The sequence below is a fragment of the Panthera tigris genome, chromosome B2 (genome assembly GCF_018350195.1).
Source record: "Panthera tigris isolate Pti1 chromosome B2, P.tigris_Pti1_mat1.1, whole genome shotgun sequence".
Lineage (NCBI taxonomy): Eukaryota > Metazoa > Chordata > Mammalia > Carnivora > Felidae > Panthera > Panthera tigris.
The window spans coordinates 65,715,204-65,738,347 of NC_056664.1; the positions used below are offsets into that span (position 1 = coordinate 65,715,204).

Sequence of the window (23,144 nt, forward strand, 5' to 3'; positions counted from 1 at the left end):
TCAGAAAAACAAATTGGAATCAGAACATGGCTTGGTGAATAACACAACACAGAAATAGGTTATGATTAAAAACAAAGGATATCCCCAATATTCCTTGGATTCTGCTGCCAGGATAACTTACTAGTAAATCAAATTGATAAATACGTGCCATCTGCTGTCTTATGCTTAGGGATCATAAAAGCTGGTATTCTAAAACACTTGGAAATTTCCCAAATATCTTTCTCATTTTATCCTCATCTCAATTTTTTCTTAAGCCAGTAGGTATAGAAGACATAATCATTCTTTTCTTTTTTAAGTTTATTTATTTTGAGAGAGAGAGCAGGGGAGGGGCAGAGATAAAGGGAGAAAGAGAATCCCAAGTAGGCTCCTGTGCTGTCAGCGCAGAACCCAACCTAGCGCTCAAACTCAGGAACCATGAGATCATGATGTGAGCCAAAATCAAGAGTCAGACACTTAACCAACTGAGCCACCCAGGCGCCCCAAAGATATATTCATTCTTAATCTATTGTTTAATGGTGCAAATGAACAATAGGCAGAGGAACTCATTAAATTTGTTCAAGTTTATCGGTGAATAGGCCCTCCATCTTACCCAATTTAAGAGTACACTTGATTTATAGCATGACTAGTCTTGAATGATCTTGAGGGATCACTAGAAACAATTAGACACATAAATAAATATCCCAGGATCATGACAGATTTCATAAAAGATGATTCACGTGAAGATTCACATGGCTAATAAAATTGAAACTATGAAAATAAGTGATCTTGCATATATTTTATTTGTCTTTATGATATTAATGTTCAAAAGGTCAGAAAACTACATTTTTCTCCAATTTAGAATGTGTTATTAATGGAACATTGTGACAGTGCCACTGACTCACATACTTTGGGGATAGTTAACATTTTATATTTATGAAAGATTGCCCTGAGAACAGATATGCATTTTCTATTTGTGTGGTATGTTTTGTTACTAGGGTCTCTTGTAGATTTTCATTCTTAGATTTCTGTCTCTCCTTTTCTTGAACATGAGCCTGGTTGACTGAATCCCAATATCAGCTCTGAAAGCTTTTGTGCAAGTGCACATACAGGTGTGTGTGCCAGCACATGTGCAATATGTACAGAGTTAGGTATGTGTTTTCCTACCTCTCCATGCTCACCGAAGGAAACTGTTCTTGTTACCACAGAGTATACTAACACCAATAAGACATACTATGGTAATGGGGTGGGGGGCATGTACAACATTAGGTAAGAAAATGCATTTTGATGCTTATAAGAGAAAACAATTATTATGGGCAAGAGAGGAGGAAACCAAGACTGTTTTAAATCAAAATAGCTCCTGTTCTATCAGGAGGCCTAGAAGAAAGGTGGGTTAGATGACCCAAGAAAGCATGGGGATTTCTCCCAGTAGCATATGGAGGTCTGCATTGCAGTCTATAGCTTATGGACATGGAAAGAAAACAAGAAAGTAACTGATTTATGCTGGACTCCATCACCACCCTGCCCCATAGCCTTTCCTCCTCAGAAAGCCATGGTCCCAAAGGTTTCTATTTCTTCCATATTATGCCCACTGTTTTCATGGTCTACCAACAGGCAGTGTTTTTCCCATTGGACAGCTCAACAGTTGAGGTTCTCAGAGTTCCACCCCCCCATCAACACAGCATCTGCCTTCCTCATTACCGAGTTAATAAAACACTGGCTGCTTCAGGAGAGCCACTTTGGCTCTTGCCTGAAGTTCCATTTCCTCCAAACATTAAAACATTTGGGGATTCCACCCAAACTATACTCAGATAAAAGGAACAAACTGCCCCTCGCTTTCTTTTCTTTTCCCAGCCTGTCTTAAGAGTATTTACTATCTTTATTGACCAGAGATAGTGTGGTCAATTTCAATTTACCAGGCACAGGGTAGTTAGAGTTGGTTTCAAAAACTGTCAGAAGGAGTTTGAGAAAGTTTGAGTACAAACCCCTTACTTGAAGTCATTGTCCTTTCTCTCTCTCTCGAAAATAAATAAAATGTGGAAAAACATTTTCTTAAACTTTCTTAACCAAAGGCGAAAAATCTTATCATTCTAGTAGTAAGATAGTAAAAAGAAAAGAGATATCATCAGGTGACCCCAAGTGAAAACAAAATTGTTCAGTGCTATAAATCATAAGAGTGAAATTAGGTAATTACTGTTACTATTCTGTACCTTCGATTAATCAAAATAAGCACACACTGACACTGAGACTTCTTGTGGTGAGAACCCATTCACTCTCCAATTGCAATTAGTGTAATAGTGCTGAATAGGCAGGTTAGACCAAAATCATAGGCCAATTAACTCATCCTAATTTTTCTACTTCTAACCAGCCCTTTTTCAGAATTTTGATCTTAATGGATTGATAAACCTGGATGCTAATTAGTTTTTGCTGAACCTGAAGTTTTGAACTGAAGGAAACTTCAACAAACATTTGAAGTTTGTTTGTTGTGAGGGCCTGCCTAGGTAGAGGATTTGCTACAACGAGTGAGGAGTTTCTCCAGAAACAAAAGACCACCACTCAGATAGCACTTACTGCACATAATTTTATGAGTGTTCTACTATGCATATCTTATAGTGCCAAATAGATTATAAACTCAAGGGTGATACCTTTTGGGATGAGCACTGGGTGTTGTATGGAAACCAATTTGACAGTAAATTTCATATATTAAAAAATAAAAAATAAAAAATAAATAAAAAAAAAATAATAAACTCAAGGGTGATAGCCACATTGCCCATCTCTCTACTGCATGGTTATGGTATTCAGTATACATTTGTAAAAGGAATTCATGAAAAGCAGAACACCTATGAATGAAATAAATGTTGCAGAAGAGTTAGTTATACTAAACTATGCAAACACCCTGAAAGAAGAGGGAAGGGGCCAATTTTCTAAAAATCATGGGACCTCTCATTATCAGAGTAATTTCTTTGGTCCAAGCAAGGGTAGCTATAAGGGCTGAGACATACTCCCAACAAAAGTAAAAAGTTCTAAAAGTTTCCTAAGAATATGCTGAGTCCTGACCTGACTCTCAGCCTTTTGGTAGCACAAAATCCATTTGTCTTAGTCCACTTGGGCTGTTGTAACAAAATATGTAGACTGGGTGGCTTAAGCAACAAATGTTTATATCTCACAGTTCTGGAAGGTAGAAGTCCAAGATCAAGGTAATGACTGATTTTATTCCCCAATGAGGGCCCTCTTCCTGACTTGCAGACAATTGCCTTCTCACTGTGTCCCCATGTGGTGGGGGCAGGAAAAGTGGGAGAACCTGTAAGCAGCTCTGTCTCTCTTCCTTTTACGGACACTAATCCCATCATGGAGCCCCACCTTCATGACTGACTCTAAACCAAATTACCTCCAAAGGCCCACTTCCAAATACCATCACACTGGGGGAGCTGAGGCTTCAACGTCTGAATTTTGTAGGGAACATTCACTCCACTGCAACTATCCTAACTCTTGTCTTGTCGCAGGTGTTCACCACAACCTTCAAGAGAAATTTCACCAACAGGAAACAATAAGATTTGCTTTATAATCAACTTGGCTGACATGTACCAATTTCATAAGTACAAGAATGTCTTTTTATTGAAATATATTACTTGTTATTTTAAGGAATTTTATTTAAAATTTTATAAGTATTTTAAATTTTTATAAGGAAGAAAAACCCATTGCCTTTACATATTTTCATATTATAAAACCAATAGAATAGGCTAATTTTATTTCTAGTAGCAATGTTAATTTTAAGTTGTTACTTATATTGTTTGGGGGCAAGCTCATAACAGTTCCCAAGAGAAAGAAAAGCCTATAAGATAATGAGAAATTGACAAATTAGCAATTCAAATCAAATGAAAACTTTGTTTGATTTCATTCATTTTGGAGACTTTCTTGGTGTTCCCATTTTGATCTGATTCAGAGCTTTTAGCTTCAATTCCAACTTTAACAGGTTCATTTGTGATTTTTTTTTTTTTTTTTTTTTTTTTTTTTTTTGCAAAACCATAGCAGAATGAATACCTGGGTTTAGTTCAAGGTACAGCAAACTGTTTTCAGTTTTTCTAGCTTTCAGTTCATGAATCCCTGCTACATACACATGTGGCTGCATGTAGACATGCCCATATATAAATCTCCAACCCATTAAGGTTTAATTTGGTTTGGGATGGGGAACCAAAAAAGTACTCAGTGAGACTGCTTTCTTTTCCCAAAGGGGGAAGGAGAGAATGCGCAGAAAGCCCTACCACCAACTTGGGCACTTCAGAGAGCACCACTGTGGCTCTGTACCAAGGACAGAATTCTCCAACCCACGATGTGGCAGGTGGAGTAGAATGCGTAAGCCACCCTTTCCCCTCATGTAGATGTGACTTTAAGAGCACAAAACAGGAACACAGAGGGGTCACTTGGATGACTCCTTCATACCAGGCAGGCATTACAACACTTGACAGCAACCAACCTATCCCTAAGTGTCTAAAGTCACTACAAGAGAGCAGATATCATCATGGCATCTCATCTAGCAACTAAGGTGCATAGGACCATTGCTAGGCTGAACTGGGGTGGTGGGGGGGGGGGCGGTGAGGGGGAATAAGGAATGTCCTCTGTTCCTCTGATCTTCTCCCCACCACAAAGGAGGCACTGCCTCCTACCCCTCACCCATATGCTCTCAACCTGTGACCCCAACACCTGATAAAAACCTGCCCCTGGTCCTTTGGTAGTAACGTGTAAATAAGTCATTTGGGATGAGACATTTTCAAACTACTCCCTTCCCTATGCCCCAACTGAAAATCCTCTGGGATAAATGAATGTTGCATCTAAACATGGTTGATGGGGGCGCCTGGGTGGCTCAGTCGGTTAAGCAGCTGACTTCGGCTCAGGTCATGATCTCGCGGTCCGTGAGTTCGAGCTCCGCGTCGGGCTCTGTGCTGACAGCTCAGAGCCTGGAGCCTGTTTCGGATTCTGTGTCTCCCTCTCTCTGACCCTCCCCCATTCGTGATCTGTCTCTCTCTGTCTCAAAAATAAATAAACGTTAAAAAAAATTTTTTAAACATGGTTGATGAATTACTTTTCAGAGGGATATCTGCATTTTAATAGGTATGAAAATCTTGAAAGGATAAAGTATTTCTAGACAACTTTCAGGAATCAACCAACCCTAAAAGGAAGACCTTAGGAGGCACTGGATTTTCCTGGTGCTCCTGAAATGGATTTGTCTATCAGTGACTTTCAAAACCATCTCAATCGCTGTTTCTGAAGGCAGGCAGCATCAATGCCCCTTCACATTTTGTTATGGTCTCCCCATCCCTCCCCTACTGCTAGTGCCATGTCCCCTTTCTCTGCACACCCCCACTCAGTGTCTACTAAGCAACTTAGTAAAGTTCCGTCATATTCTCACCACTCCCCTCCCTGGATGCAAGCATTATCCTGAAGGTATTGACTCGTCTTCAACTCAAGGTCAAATCAGCCCCGTTGGTAGAAACATTCATTCTCTCAAATTCTCTTCCAATACACTAATAGTTAATGTACCATCCCCCAAAATAAGGAGAAATGTGAAAGGAAGCTAGAGTGACAATGGATGCATGTAATGGCCTCTCGGTGATGGTTAGTAAGCTTGTGTTTAGGGTCTTTTTCTGTTCTAGGAAGAGACGAAAATCCAAAAAATGACTTGCTTTTGTGTATTTATTTCCACATTCTGATTTAAATGTAGAGTGATCTCTAGATCTTACTTTCACTTCCTTGATATGTGTTATACTAGTAGAATTTTCCAAATTACAAAGAATTATAACTGCACCCCTTCTGACTGATGCCTTTCTTTGAAATTTATGACTCAGTTGACGTCACAGATCCTTTCCCTCCAGGGATTATGTGAGGAGGCATGCTGGCCTGCTAGCCCTGTGTTACTTTAAGTGCACACACACACACACACACACACACGAGCCAAACTAGCTAGAAATTGATTATGTTGATATTCTGAATAAAGGCAGTAGTTCCAATTTTGTATGTCTAATTAGCCACAGCTCTTCAAGGATTGGTGGAAATGTCATGGGGTTTATAATGTTGGCATTTCATCTTCACAAAAATGCCATTTGATGGCATAAAACCAGAAAAAACTAATGGTCACATTAGACAGCTTGTAGATTAGACAAAGGTCACTGTGTTTTAATGAACAGTGCTGTTAATTAATGAGAAAACAATTAGAACATGAGCTGTTAGGCATTGTGAATTTGTACAAAAAAAAATCAATCTGTACCTAAAACCACTTTGAGTAACTCAAAAATAAAGTAGCTGCAAGAACAGAATTTAAATCTTGAATTACACAACAAAGTCATCTATATTAATGAAATAGCATCACAGTTTTCTGGTGTGAGATATAAAGATTCTTCCTTAATATCTAGAATGGAAAGTTAGTACTAAGTTAGTATTCTCAATAAATATTCTAGATAGAACCTAGGACTAGCTCTACCACTGCCCATTAGGTTTCTTGATTTCTATATACATTGTTTTTAGTCTATAAGAATAGGAAAGGTATTCTGTGTTTTATCAAAATTCTGTGAGTAGAAATGAGGAAACACTATAACTTCTTCAAGACAGGTGATAAAAATAATAAACATTGCCTTTTGTTCTATAGAGAACTGTCAAAGCCAAGCTTTTAGAAGCTTCAATAAAGGATAGAACCATTGTTAATAACACCAACTTTACATTATAGCTTTCCTCCAAGGAGGTCAAGTACTCCAATAATGATTCACTAATCTCTTTAGCAACCATTTGAATAAATAGTGGATATTTTATTTCAATTAAAAACAAGCAAGAGAAAAGGAACTGATTTATCCTGAGGTATGGCAACAAAGGCACCAGAACCTGTCACATGGCTAGTCCAAAAACTATTAGAAGAACCACCCCTAATTTAAATCATTTCAACTGAGCATAGCAAATGTTTGTATTTTTATGTCATTTGAAAATAAAATAAGAAGACTCCATCCAAAGGGTCATTTAGAGAGCATCATTAACTCAAAACACGGTGAGAACAGATCTAGTATCCCAGTCTGAAGAGGAACACATTTCCTTTAGATGGTGGGGGATGGCTTTCTTTTTTTCATTGAAGTTTTTTTTTTTTTTTTAACAATTGTTGATTCGCATTCAGCTGTAAGAAATAATACAGATATATCCTACATACACTTCACCAGTTTCCCCAAATGATACAATTTTGGAAAGCTATAATATCACAACCAGGCTAATAATATTGATACAGTCCACAGATCTTATTCACATTTTCCCACATATCCCACATTTCCCATTTGCGCTTAAGATATTTGTATGTGGGTATGTATGTATTTGTATACGGGTGTTCAGTTCTATACAATTTTATCATATTTGGAGGGTTATGTCAAGACATCAAACAGCTCCATCACCACAAGGATCTGTCAGGTTGCCCTTTAAAACCTATAGTCACATCTCCTTCCCACTCACGTACCTCTACCCCCATCCCTGACTTCTCAAAAACACTAATGTGCTCTGCATTTCTAAAATGTTTTCATTTCAAAAATATTATATAAATGGAATAACATGGTATGTAACCTTTTGAGATTTCCCTTTTTTCACTCAGCATAATTCCCTAGAGATTCATCCAAATTGTTGTGTGTATCAGTAGTTCATTTATCTTTATTGTGGAGTAGAGTCCATGGTGTGGATGTATCACAGCCTGTTTAACCATTCACGTGGTAAGGACATCTGGACTGTTTTCAGGTTTTGGTCATTATGAATAAATCCACTGTGAGCATTTATGTACAGTTTTTCATATAAAAAAAATTTTAATTTCTCTGGCATGAATGCCCACGAGTCAATTGCTGAGCCTTTGAGGAACTACATGTTTACTTTTACAAGAAATGATCAACTTGTTTTCTGAAAGGGCTGTACCATTTTACATGGTCACCATCAGTACATGAGTGATACAGTTTCTCTGAATTCTCCCCAGCATTTTGTGTGGACAAAATTTATTTTATTTTTGCCATTCTGCTAGGTGTGTGATGTTACGTCGTGTGGTTTTAATTTGCATTTCTCATATAGCTAATGATGTTGAATATCTTTTCACATGCTTCTTTGCCATCTCTATATCCTTTTCAGGGAAATGTCTATTCATGTCTTTCACCCCTTTTCTAATTGACTTGTTTGGGTTTTTTTACTGTTAAGTTATGAGAGTTTTTATATATCCTAGATACTAGAACTTTATCAGATATGTGGTTTGTAAGTATTTTCTCCCAGTCTGAAGTTTGTCTTTTCATCCTCTTTTGATGAAGTCCAGTTTATCAATTTTTCCTTTTATTTCTTATGTTTTTGGTGTCAAATATTTGCTTAACACAAATTCTAAAAATTTTTTCCTATGTTTTTTACTAAAAATTTTATAGCTTTAGCTTTTAAGCCTATGGCCTATTTTGAATTGACTTTTTTATAAGATGTGAGTCAGTTAAGCATCCAACTCTTGGTTTTGACTCAGGTCATGATCTCAAGATTGGTGGGTTCAGGCCCAGCATCTTGCTCTGCACTGACAGTATGGAGACTGCTTGGGATTCTGTCTCTCCCCCTCTCTCTGTCCCTCCCCGCCCTCTCTCTCTCACACATACACACTCAAAATAAATAAACATTTTTAATCTATATTTTTGTACCTCTATCCAAACCCATATTAGTCAGGGTATATTTCTAAGTTCTCTGTTCTGTTCCATTTTTCTCTGTGTGTCTTATCCTCCACCAATACCACATACTCTTGATTACTGAAACTATATAGTAGGCTTTAATGTCAGATAAAGTAACTCTTTATTCTCCAACATTATTCTCCCTTTTCAGGATTTTGTGACTTTCCATATAAATTTTAGAATAAGCTTGTGTCTACAAAAAACACTTCCTGATATTTTGATATAAATTACATTAACCTATAGATCAACTTATGAAAAGTTAACATCTTTATTATGTTGAATCTTCCAATTCATGAATGTGGTATTTCCATTTATTTAGGTCTTAGAATTCTGATTTCTCTTATCAAAATTTTACAATTTTCAGCATGCATATCCTCCTTTTATTAAGTGCACAGCTAAACATTTTATTTTCTTTGGAGTGGTTTATAAATAATATTGTGCTTTTAATTTTGGTTTCTATATCCTCATCATTAGTGTACAGAAATGTGATTACATTTTGTAAGTTGATCTTAAGTCTTGCAACCTTACAGGACTCACTAGTTCTAAACATTATTTTTGAAGATTCCTTGCAATTTTCCCTGAAAACAATCATGTCATCAGCAAATAGAGACAGCTTTATATCTACCTTTCCAGTGTATGCCTTTTATTTCTTTAACTTACCTTACTGCAGTGACTGTATTTCTCAACTATGTTGAATGAAAGTGATGAAACTAATATCTTGCCTTGTTTCTTGATTTTAGGGTAAAGCATTCAGTCTTCCACCATTAGTATGACATTAGCTATAGGTTTTTGTAGATGCTACTTGGTTTATGTAGATGCTACTTATCAAATAATATAGTAAACCTCTATTCCTAACTTGCTAAGAGTTTTTACCATGAATGGGAAAACTGTATATCCACATGCAGAAGAATGATATTGGATCCTTTTCTCACTCTATATACAAAAATCAACTCAAAATGAATGAAATACTTAAAGGTAAGGCCTGAAACTATAAAACTGCTAGAAGAAAACATAAGCAGCTTCTTGACATAGGTCTGTGCAATGATTTTTTTTTAATTTTTTTTAATGTTTATTTTTCAGAGAGAGAGGGTGTGAGTGGGGAAGGGGCAGAGAGAAAGGGAGGCACAGAATCTGAAGCAGGCTCCAGGCTCTGAGCCATCACCACAGAGCCCGACGCGGGGTTCAAACCCACCAACCGCAAGATCATGATCTGAGCCGAAGTCGGATGCTCAAACAACTGAGCCACCCAGGCGCCCCATGATTCTTTTAGATTATACCCCCAAATTACAGACAACAAAAGCAAAAATAAAAAGTGGAATTGCATTAAAATAAAAAGCTTCTGTACAGCAAAGGAAACCATGAACAGAGTGAAGAGACAACCTCCAAAATGGAAGAAAACGTCTGATAAGGAATTATATCCAAATGCATAACTGAATAGCAAAAACAAAAACAAAAAAACCTGATCTTAAAAAAAGGCAAAGGACCTGAATAGACATTTCTCAAAAGAAAACATAAAAATGACCAACAGGTATAAGAAAAGGCATTCAAAATCACTAATCATCTGGGTAATGCTGATTAAAACCAGCTTAAGTAATGAGCTATTACTTAACACCTGTTAGAATGGCTATTATCAAATAGACAAAAGATAACAAGTGTTGTCAGAGATGTGGAGTAAAAAGAACCCTGTACCCTGTTGGTGAGAATGTAATTTGGTGCAGCCACTATAGAAAACAGTATGGAGGTTCCTCAAAAAATTAAAAATAGGGGCTCCTGGGTGGCTCAGTCGGTTAAATGTCTGACTTCGGCTCAGTTCATGATCATGCGGTTCATGGATTCAATCCCCTCATCAGGCTCTGTGCTGACAGCTCAGAGTCTGGAGCCTGCTTCAGATTCTGTCTCTCTCTCTCTCTCTCTCTCTCTCTCTCTCTCTCTCTCTTCCCATCCCCTGTTCGTGCTCTGTGTCACTGTCTCTCTCAAAAATAAATAAACATCAAAAAATTTTTTTAATTAAAAATAGAATTGCCATATGATCCATGAATCCCACTTCCAGGTGTATATTCAGAGGAAATGAAGTCGGGATCTTGAAGAGATTACTGCACTCCCATTTTCATCACAGCATTATTCACAATAGCCATGATATAGAAACAGCCTAAGTGTCCAGTGTCCATTAGTGGACAAATGGATAAAGAAAATGTGATATATATTGATAGATAGGTAGACACACACACACACACACACACACACACACACACACACACACAGGCAGGAATATTATTCAGTGGATATGGATGAAGTTGGAGGACATCATCCTAAGTGAAGAAAATCAGACACAGAAAGACTAATACTGTATCATCTCACTTATATGTTGAATCTAAAAATGTCAGACTCATACAAGCAGAGAGTGGAATAGTGATTACCGAGGACTGAAGAGGTAGGGGGAAAGGGAGATGTTGGTCAAAGGGTACAAAGTTTCACTTGTGCAAGATAAATACCAGTACACAGCATGTTGACAGATCTATTCCCCACCTGTCAGATTTGGGATGCCCTCCCTTCTCTGACTCAATAGCATTTTGTTCCTTATAATTGCAGTAAAGTGTATATTTCAGGAACCAATAGACAGAATTTGGTCAAAGTGGTTTTCATGCTTTTGTTCCCTATTACATAAGCCCCAGGTCCTTGGGAAAGAACATTTCCCACAGCCTGCAGCTCTCGACCTGAAAGAAATGCCCCATAGTCATCCGCTGAGCTCTCCTCTCCCACTGCTGCTTACTCAAGGATTAGAAATTTTATCCCCTATAGAGAGCACTAAGTAATTGCCTAGTAAGGAGAGGAGAATTCTGACCCTAGTGTTACTTACCCCAAGGCAGAAATTGTGACCCTGTGGTAAAGTCCAATTACAACTTCCTCTTGCTTATTTGGAAATGAAGGATTTTTCCCCTAACCTCTTAAAAAAAAAAAAAAAAAAAGGCAGCAAGCAATATTCCTGAACAAGGGGCCATGAGTTAAGAACGTGTAGATATAATTTATCCTGCCTCAGTGCAACATAGAAATGGTACAGTGATGGCCTACCTTACTTTAGAACAATGGCCACACATCTATTGGTTTCGTCTGTTCCTGTGAAAAAGAAAATTCATGGGGTGCCTGAGTGGCTCAGTAGGTTAAGCGTCTGACTTTGGCTCAGGCCATGATCTCACGGTTCATGAGTTCAAGCCCTACATCAGGCTCTGTGCTGGCAGCTCAGAGCCTGGAGCCTGCTTCAGATTCTGTGTCTCCCTCTCTGTCTTTCCCTCCCCTGTTCATGCCCTGTCTCTCTCTCAAAAATAAATAAACAATAAAAAAAAATTTTAAGAAAAAAATTCATTGCATGATGTGCCTAGTTGCTCAAGCTACATTCAGGACTCTCTTGGGTATCCCTTATTATATGACCTCTCCCCAGTGGCATGCTGGACTTCTTGGCACAAGTAGGAGCTAGAGGCAGGGATTTAAAAAAAGCTGACCTGCCATGAAAACTAGATTGGACTTCATGGGCATCTTAGGCCTCTCAGCATGTTTTCTTTATGTGGAAAGATGTGCTGGATTAAATATAGGTGATCTGGCACTTTGTCCATCTTAGTGAAGGAACAGACTCAACTACCTAGATATATACGCAAAACCAAAATAAAATGAAACCCTCATATCATTAATGAGTGTATGTTAACCATAGTTTTGGTTATCTGTGCATAAAATCATCTTTGGAGATTTATTCTGTAAGTAGTTTTAAGTCACTGTAAGCAGTGATGATATTGGAGATTTATTCTTCATCATGAGAAATATTAGTGGGTCACTTAGTGCAAAATAACAGAAGGATAGAATGATATATCTCTACTAAGCTTTGCAAAAGTGCAACATATTATCACATGCACTAACTAAACAGAGACATTTGCCTGAAACAACAAAAATGCCATTTTTCTAAATTTAGTAACAGTTTTTATCTTGGGACATGGGGTGGGAGATTAGGACCTTTACTCTCTATGCTCTATATGTCTGTGATGTTTGAATGTTTTAATAAAGACTACTTATCACTTTTATAATTAATTAATTATAATAAAAATCAATTAGTAAACATTGTCCTGCATGATAAATGCTAAGTCAGCCCTTGTTTAAAAACAAGAAAGGGAAGGGGCACCTGGGTGAGCCAGGTGAGCGTACGGCTTCAGCTCAGGTCATTAGCTCACAGTTTGTGGGTTCGAGCCCCGCATCGGGCTCTGTGCTGACAGCTTAGAGCCTGGAGCCTGCTTCGAATTCTGTGTCTCCCTCTCTCTCTGCTCCTCCCCCACTCATGTTCTGTCTCTGTCTCTCCTTCAAAAATAAATAAAGACATTAAAATTTTTTTAAAAAAAACAAGAAATGGAATTATTTTTTAAAGAAAATAAATTTCAATAAACTCAGTGCCTATCCCTCTAAAGGGACGACACAGTGACTATGATAAGCTTGCTCCAGAGATGCTTTATTCTTAACAAATTCTATTTGGTTTCTCATTCTATGACCCATACTTAATGAGCCACTTTAGTTGGCCTTTCCCCAGGGCTCATTCACAACTGTTCCTAAATAATGTCAGTCCTTTTGCTGGAGCAGGTGTTATTTTCTGGGCATCTTCACCAAAAGGCAACATAAAAATTAACAGGCTTCAGATCTGGAGGATTCAGGGTCTCATTTCAGGCAAAGAATATATGTGTCACACACACAGTAATGCTTTTGGAACTTTCTGTCTAATAAGAAGATTTTGACATCATAACAAAAGAACTCAGTATACTTCTAAATGTTTATTTCCTTTTCTGTAAGAGCAATTCTTAAGGGCTAAGGGATTATATCATTTCTTGCAGCAAAATGAAGGTCTGTTTTTTGTACAAGTGTAAAGCTGTGTTTTCAGGGTCCCCTCTTTCATTTCAAGTATCTCGCATGCTACCAGGTAACTAAGTCAGTTACACTGTATATTCCACACAGGGAAGATCTATAATTCAGCCTGCCCATTTAGTATTAAAACCAACTCCTAAATTTGCAGTATTAGGAACTTGCATAGGACTAGCATTCCAAGGTAGAAGTACAGACAATGTGAGGTTCAGATGTTCTCTGGGTTTAGAGGGAATGTTAACGTTAGTGATTAACAACTATGTGTTTTATAGCAAATGTCTAAGTGTCCAGAAATGCCCATAGAGCTTCTTGCTCTGGTTTGCTCCATAATGCCTCTCTCTAACATGTCTTATTTCATATCTTAGGAGTTCGTGATGATTGTCGTCTTTGGTTTGGAGTTCATCATTCGAATCTGGTCTGCAGGTTGCTGTTGTCGGTATAGAGGATGGCAAGGAAGACTGAGATTTGCCCGAAAGCCCTTCTGTGTTATAGGTGAATATCAAAGTCCTAGATGTGGATTTACAGCACTGCATCCTTTTTTTTCTTTATTGCAATATTTAATCAATATTAAAAGACAACATTCATGGAACATTTACTGTGGGTCAGGCACTTTGTGTTTTAAAAGCATTGACTCACTTAATCCTAACCATAACACTATGAGGTAAGTATTTTTATTATCTCCATTTTACAAATGAAGAAACTGAGACAAAGAGAAGTGAAAGAAAGTGGTGGAGTTGGGAGTTTGAGGCAAGTGGTCTGGCTCTAGACTATTCACTTATATCCAATTAAGTTACAGCGAAATGTATCGTTCTCCAGTATTGTCTTGAATTAGGGAAGCATTGATTTCAGTATGTATAAAGCCCCCTTTTTTCTTTACAATATGAGCAATACCCCTTTTATGCTCTTGACCAACTGGAGTGGATAGCAATGTATTAGTCCTGATAAAGCATCTCAATTAGCATGCCTCAAGGATGATTACAAGTATGGCTTACTTTATGTATGGGCAACTTTAGACCTGATAAAGTGTTTTACCCTGTTAAATTTGAGTTCCCCCACAATGCAGTCCCTGAATAAATACCACTTCTTTTCAGCTCTCTAGCTCCTGTGGTTTCAGAGGGATTCCATCACCTGGGTACCAGCCTGAAATTATACATTTTCATGAAGATGTCATACAGCAGTCTGGACTTAGGATCTGGCGACTCCCAGGAATATATTTAAAAGTATACCATAAGATTGAAAACTCATTCAATTATATCTCAATTTTCAAATTTTAAGTAAATTGCCTACATCACAGCCCTTTATCCCCAAATATTTTGGTGTGGATTTCCTAAGAATAAGGATATTCTTTTACATAACCTTCCATAAATTGAACATTAATACTTTACCTAATCTGCTGATTGTATTCCAGTTGTATCAACTGACCTAATTATGTCCTTTATAGCATGCTTTCCTCTCCCGTGCTGGATCCAGTCTATGATGAAACACTGCACTCAGCTGTCCTGTCTCTCTAGTGTCCTTCCATCTAGAATAGCTCCTCAGCCATTCTTTGTCTTGTAGGACATTGACATTTTTGAAGACTATAGCTTATTTTTTAAAAATAGAATGTTCTTCCTTTGGGAGAAAAAAACCCTAGATATAAAACCTGTTGTTGTTGTTGTTGTTGTTGTTGTTGTATAAAAGCTACATTTGGTTTTCTTACTCTTTTTTCCTTCCCACTTCTTTGGCAGCCATTCAGATCCAAATACTAAAAGTTCTTGGTGAGGCTTACTTACTTCAACTACTTCCCATCTGAGGAAGTAGGTTTTTATTTACGAGCTTGTTTATACTATCTTCTTCATGGACAGCTAGTTTTCCATTTTATTTGAGGTTTCAGGAATTGTTGATTCATCTTCTTAGTCTCCTCCTTTCCCCCTGTTCCCTGCACTAATGGCAGAATGGACTTAGGCAGGTCTTGGAGAAAGTGTCTGCTCATCCTTGGGCACTGTTAAGAAGAATCCTTTCTTCCAGCCTTGCTGTATAGATGGAGCACTGTCCTGGGGATGGGAGAAAAGGTGGGCTGTCCATATGCTCTTTGCCACTGAGTTAATTTCAGAGTATGCTTGTTTCAAAAGAGTCACCATTCATTTAACCGAAATTTATGGAAATTCGGTTGTGTGTGAAGCACTGGAATTACAGTAGTGAATCCAGTAAAATGTTAAATGAAACCTATCTTAAAATACCTGGTTTGGCTTTCACTACTGCAGTCTACTTGTCTAGCTGCCTGTCTTCTGCGAGAAATGGCTTTACTCCTTTTTGGAAGCCATTATGCTAAGATATGGAGGAAAGTAGGTAGAAATTACCCAGCCCCCAGGCATATCAGTGAAGGCATTTGATTTTTCTCTCCAGAGACTTTTCTCTTTTTCAATTCTCTGCTCCAGAAACATCATGAAGGACTTTAACTTGGTGTGAAACTATTGCACAAGTACTTTCTGTCCTATAAGGGCCCCTAACAAAACAATTCACAAGGCAGATGGTTGGCCAAGATTCACTCAGCTTCTACAGGATGAGGTCGGTTCATGGATGACTGAAGGAATGTTTCATTCCAGATTTTAAAACCAATTAAAAATTGGCTTTGTTCCAATTCCAGAGGCAATGCCGATGTATTTCTGGCCTGCAAGCTAAAAAGAAAGTCCTTTCCCAGATGCCTGCTGCCTTTTGATAGCTGTTTTCAGCTTTGGATACCTCAGTGCATCTTAGTCCTTTAATCTGTCTCTTCCTGTCTCAGATCTTCGTGGTCATGATAGAACATCTTTAAAAAAAATATGTGGCTCTAAAACTGATGTCAGGATATCTGTAATCTTAATACCCTAATCACCTTTGGGCTTATTGTGGCCCAGCTGAATTGATGTAATAGTGGAGCATGTTCAAATGTGGATCTTCATATGATGTCAGTAAAATTTAATCTACACAGAGGAACCAAATGTCATCTGCCTGAAGGCAGCAGGCTGTGGCAGGTGACTGTAGAAACCCATTCTAGGCCTGTTTAATAGGTGCATAAAAATGATTGATACCACTGATAAAATGATAAAGTGCAATGTAAAGTGAGCCCTGTAATTCCCTTGTTCAACCTAATTTACCATGACAAAATGAAAAAAAAAAAAGAAAGGAAGAAAGAAATGGGGTCTCTCATCTGTGAAAACTATTCTGAGTTTGCAAATGTAGCTAATATCTCTCAAGGCTCCATGTATTTGTAAGAGTTGATTACCCTGCACACGCTAAATACATGCCCAAATGTTTTCAGCAGTCTTGAGCATTCCAGAAAGGATACAGAAAAAACTGTGGTAGCCTGGCTATGCCTTCAACATCAGAAATCCTTTCTGTAGGCACATCAATGTTGTTCTTTCCAGTTGGAAACAGACTGAAGCTACTGCAGTGGTCAGCTAGTGGAGCTCATATAGTTTGAGTCTGAGAGATCAACTGATAGTATTTGGAGTGGCTAGAGGCCCCACAGGCTAATTCCCAAAGACTAAACTTCCCCCTCCTTAACTGCCTACCCCTTCCAGCCCTGCATTCTAGGCAGAATGAAGAGCATTTTAAATTACAAAGTCATCATATACTTGTGTTTGAACAATATATTTTAAACAAGTATAACCAAAGGAAAGAAAAAGTTTATTCAATTTTTTAAAAATTAAGTGCTTTCTTTCATTACTATATTGATTTATCTCTTCTTGGTTTGGGGAGTTTGCTTTGAAAACTGGTAAAAATTTTATCTTTTATTGCAAAATTCTTCCTTATACCTGTGTGTTCAATTTACATCTCTCCTCTAAGACTCTTTTGAAATAACATGTGTATAGCTATAGGCAATAATCAGTGCATTACCAATTTGGAGAGTCAAGTATATTTTGGGATAACTACCCCAAGATGCCCTTCACTTATCTAGACTGGCTGCTTTATGAGTTCTCTGCATTCAACCACCAATCAGTGGCCTCAGTATTGAGAATGTGTGAAATACACTCAAAGACTAATTTCATAGTCATTCTTTTTTTTTTCTGCTTTCATTAATGACCTCCCTGAAAATTGCAAATAGTACCAAAGGCTGGTACTTAGATCACAATAATGAGCCTGATGTGTCAGGAAGCCAACAAATTACTTCTAACAGTGGCTTTTTTGGATTCCCTGGTGACTCTTTCTAAAGACATATATAACAGAGCCATATTTCTTGGTCTTGCAGTATGTCTCAGGGAAGCAGAAAATACCAGCCTGTTATTAATCTTGGGTCTGTATTTGATGCTAAATATAAGTTGATTTCTTCTTGCTATTTTAACAATTTTCCTTCAGCATTAATATTTCCACAAGGGGACAAAAGAGGCAAACCACAGCACAGATGTTTCCCGCATGAATTGGGCATATACGTTTTTGACATGAGATAACAGTCACTCAGGAAAATGTCAACAAGTGCATTTTTTTTAATGAGAAAAAAATAACCAGTTTCTTCTTTGGCTAAAACCAAATTGAAGCCCTTATTAAAATTAACCACACAGCCAAGGCCACTCTAATATATCTGTGAGTTCATCTTATTAAAAGGCAACATAAGCTGCTAATGTGTTCAAAAGTTTTATCAGAGACTCCCAGAACTGCCACTGGCTTCTAAACTGAAGATTTGAAACATCATTTTCCATTTCTCCTCCTTCCCCATCTTTTGTTCTAAGAGACATGCTCTTGAATTGCATCATTTTCTTTATCTTCCAATCTTTCCTGTCCTTTAGGAGAAATTCTGTTCTCTCAGATTATTTTCTGTCAGTCATTTACTCTTCTGCTACTACTCTTTACTTCTAAGCACTGAAACTCCTTTAGACTCTTTCCATATGATTGGTTGGACCATCTGAGGACAATTAAACCCTGTTGGATTAATTGATCACAGAATACTAAAGTCATTTCAGTCCTTCTAGTTGATAAATGATATTTATTGAGACTTGCTGTATGCTAGGTACTGCACTAAGCATTCTATAAATATTGTCTTATTTAATTCTACATAGGTATTATAATATTCTATTTCATAAATGAGGATTTATGAGGAACGACTCCCAGAATTCAGGAAAATGCTTTGCTTACTGTTATCAGTTTATTATAAAAGATATATTCAGGAACAGCCAAGTGGAAGAGATGCATAGGGTAAGGTACTTGGGGCAAGGGAATGGCTAACATGGAGCTTCCATGACCTCTACAGGCATGCCACCCTCCCAACACCTCGGTGTGTTCACCAATCTGGAAGCTCTCTGAACCCCATGGTTTAGATATTTTCATGGAGCTTTCATTACATAGACATAATTTATTAAACGTTGGCTATTGGTCATTAAATTCAATCTCTAGACCCTGTTCCCTTCCCAGATGTCTGGAGGATAAGGCTAAAAGTTCCAACTCTCTAATCATGATTTGGTCTTTCTGGTAACCAGGCATCATCTTGAATTTACCTAGGGACACCCCCACCACCACCACCCCCCCAGGTACCAGTCATCTAATTTGCATAAAATGACACTTATTATTCCAGAAATTCCAAGGGTTTTAGGAGTCATGTGCCAGGAATCCAAGACAATGAGTATTTCTCATTGAACCACACTACCCAACTGTAAGAAAATTGCTCTTACTTAAGTTTATTAGTATTTTTACATTAACTTTTAAGTTTATTTATTTATTTTAAGAGGTTGCAGAGGGAAAGGGAGAGAGAGAATCCCATGCAGGCTCCGTGCTGTCAGTGCAGAGCCCAACATAGGGTTCATACCCACAAACCATGGGATCATGGCCTGAGCTGAAATCAAGAGCTTAACCAACTGAGCTTAACCAACTGAGTCACCCAAGTGCCCCTAAAATTAAATATAATTGAAACTTGTCCACTGTCATCAACTTACAGACAAAGAATCTGATACTTTTATGTTCTTCATTAGTAATCTAAGATCTTTGAATGAGAAGCCTCGCTTTAGAAAACAACATTAATTGCAGTATTGGCCTTACATATCAGCCTTATTATATCAACTAAATCAGGTTATCTATTGCAGCTTTCTAACCTAAAAGGGAAATGGGTCTCTAAAATAGACTTACTTGCCTTGTATAAAATTGCATATTTTTTTAAGCAATGTTATCATAAAGTTCTCTGGGTATTTCCTAATTGGGGATATCTCCAGAGTAAGTGATCTTACTCCCAGAAATGCCTTCTCATGTTTGTTAAGGTTAGTAGACTACTGAGAGACTTGTCTAAACAGATAGTTGTTGACTTAGTACACAAATTTGAACTTATAAGGTGGCTTGATTAGCTGATATGACTTAACCATATAGAGAATGCCCTTAGTTGGAAATGAATACCTAAAGATTATTTCCCAACTGAGAGCCTTTCCTCTACAGTCAGGAACAAGACAGGGATATCCACTCTCACCATGATTATTTAACATAATACTGGAAGTCTTAGCCTCAGCAATCAGACAACAAAAAAGAAATAAAAGGCATCCAAATCTGCAAGGAGGAAGTCAAACATTCACTATTTGCAGACATGATACTCTATGTAGAAAACCCTAAAGACTCCACCAAAAAATTGCTAGAACTAATACATGAACTCAGCAAAGTTGTAGGATGTAAAAATCAGCAGCAGAAATCCGTTGCATTTCTATACACCAATAATGAAGCAGCAGAAAAAGAAATCAAGGAATCAAACCCACTTGTAACTGCACCAAAAACAATAAGATAACTAAGAATAAACCTGACCAAAGAGGTAAAAGATATGTACGCTGAAAAATAGAACACTTGTGAAAGAAATTGAAGAGGACACAAAGAAGTGGCAAAACATTCCATGCTGATGGACCGGGAGAACAAACACTGTTAAAATGTTTACACTACCCATAGACATTTAATGCAATCCCTATCAAAATATCACCAGTATTGTGCTCGCTTTGGCAGCACATATACTAAAATATCACCAGTATTTTTCACAGATCTAGAACAAAGAATCATAAAATTTGTATGGAACCACAAAAGACCCCGAATAGCCAAAGCAATCATGAAAAAGAAAGCAAAGCTGGAGGCATCACGATTCTGGATTTCAAGCTGTATTACAAAGCTGTGCTGATCAAGACAGTATGGTGCTGGCACAAGAAGAGACACGTAGATCAATGGAACAGAACAGAGAACCCAGAAATGGACCCACAAATATATGGCCAACTAATCTTTGACAAAGCAGGAAAGAATATCCAGCGAAAAAAGGTCTCTTCAACAAATGGTGTTGGGAAAACTGGACAGCAACATGCAAAAGAATGAAACTGGACCACTTTCTCACACCACACACAAAAGTAAACTCAAAATAGATGAAAGACCTAAATGTGAAACAGGAAATCATCAAAATTCTAGAGGAGAACACAGGCAGCAATCTCTTTGACTTCGGTGAGAGAAACTTCTTACTCAACATGTCACCAAAGGCAAGGGAAACATAAGCAAACATGAACAATTGGGACTTCATCAAGATAAAAAATTTCTGCACAGTGAAAGAAACATTCAACAAAACTAAAAGGCAGCCTGTGGAATGGGAGAAGATATCTGCAAATGACATATCTGATAAACGGTTAGTATCCAAAATCTATAAAGCACTTACCAAACTCAACACCCAGAAAAACAAATAATTCAATTAAGAAATGGGCAGAAGACATAGACACTTTTCCAAAGGCATCCAGATGCTAACAGACATATGAAAAGATGCTCAACATCATACATCATCAGGGAAATACCAATCAAAACCATGATGAGATACCACTTCATACCTGTCAGAATGGCTAAAATTAACAACACAAGAAACAACAGGTGTTGGTGAAGATGCGGAGAAAAGGAAACTCTCTTGCACTATTGGTGGGAGTGCAAACTTGTGTGCCACTCTGGGGAACACTATGGAGGTTCCTCAAAAAGGTAAAAATAGAACTACCCTATGATCCAGCAATTACAGTACTAGGTATTTACCCAAAGGATACAAAAATACAGATTCGAAAGGGTATCTGCACCCCAACGTTTATAGCAGCATTATCAACAAGAGCCAAATTATCCAAACTATGGAAAGAGCCCAAATGTCCATCAACTGATGAATGGATAAAGAAGATGTGGTGCTTTTATATATATATATATATATATATATATATATATATATATATATATATTGATGGAATATTACTCAGAAAAAACTGAAATCTTGCCATTGGCAACAATGTGGATGGAGCTAGAATATATGACACTAAGCGAAATAAGTCAGTCAGAGAAAGACAAATACCATATGATTTCACTTATATGTGGAATTTAAGAAACAAAACAGATAAACATATGGGAAGAGGGGGGAAAGAGAGAGAGGAACAAACCATAAGAGACTCTTAACAAAAGAGAACACACTGAGGGTTGATGGAGGGAGGCGGATGGGGGATGGGCTAGATGGGTGATGGGTATTAAGGAAGGCACTAGTTATGATGATAGTACATAGCACTATCATAGTACTGTATTGTACTGTACTGTATGTACATAGTATTGTACACTGTATCTGTGAAATTCATTCACAGAGCGCTTATGTGCCAAACATGATCTTTGGTGCTAAAGACACAAAGATGACTAAAACATAGTCCCTGACTGTGAAAGTATGGTTTCCTTTGTCCTTAGAAAAGGGCAGAACCAGTAGTAGGGAGACTAATTATGCTGATACAGAGCAAAGGTGATGGAGGTAGAAGTTGTCACGGTAAGAAGGATATAGAATATCATGATTGATTATATGAGACAGAGAAGCAAAAGATACCCAAGGGTTTGAGCTCAGTCATTCAACAAACATTTATACAGCACCTACCATGTACAAGCATGGCTCTCTATGCTGGGAGGCTATGTTGTGCCAAATGGCCCATGGCCTCGTTGTAGAGTAATATTCTAGTGGATGGAGAAACATACTATGCAAACATATTTTTGAAAAACAAGGTAGTATCAACTAGAGATAATTGCAATGAAAAAAATAAAACAGAGAGATTAGGGGCAGAGAGACTAGGTGGTCCAAGAGAGTCTTTCTAAGGAATGGACACTCAAGTTAACCTGAATATTAAAAAGGAGCCATTCATGAGATTTAAGCACAGATTTTCCAGGCCAGGGAATGATAACTACAATATTCTTGTGACCCAACAGCTTATATAAGGAAGAGGCATAAGGTCATTATGGCTGGAGTTCAGTGAGCAGTGGGCAAGTAGTAGGAAACGAAAGAGGGACAGTCACACCCTGAAAACCATGTAGGCCATTTGAGGCCATATAATAGTTGCCTGATACAGGACAGCTTCCTGAGATGGGGCCCTAGCAAGCATCCAGTAGCTTGATGACAGGCCTAATGGTGAATATTTGGGTTGAAAAAAACAAGAAAAAAAAAATTTGATCAGGCAGTGAAAAGTATATAAGTCTCAGGGTTTCATAGTCATCTGTAACTGTTCGAACTTGTTATCAGCAATATACAAATTATTATTTATTCAGAATATAAATCTGTTCCCTCTGACGTTTCCATGTATCTATACATATCTACCCTTAGAAACATGAAATTTCAAAATTAAAAGAAAA

General features: G+C 37.7%; 1 protein-coding gene across 1 annotated transcript in view; it reads left to right on the forward strand.

Annotated features, from left to right (window-relative positions):
• KCNQ5 (potassium voltage-gated channel subfamily Q member 5) overlaps positions 1–23,144 on the forward strand; it is a 513,631-nt gene that overhangs the window by 357,564 nt on the left and 132,923 nt on the right. Inside the window, exon 3 of the mRNA XM_042986660.1 lies at positions 13,931–14,057. Coding sequence (XP_042842594.1) covers positions 13,931–14,057 — 127 coding nt within the window. The remainder of the gene's footprint in view (positions 1–13,930; positions 14,058–23,144) is intronic.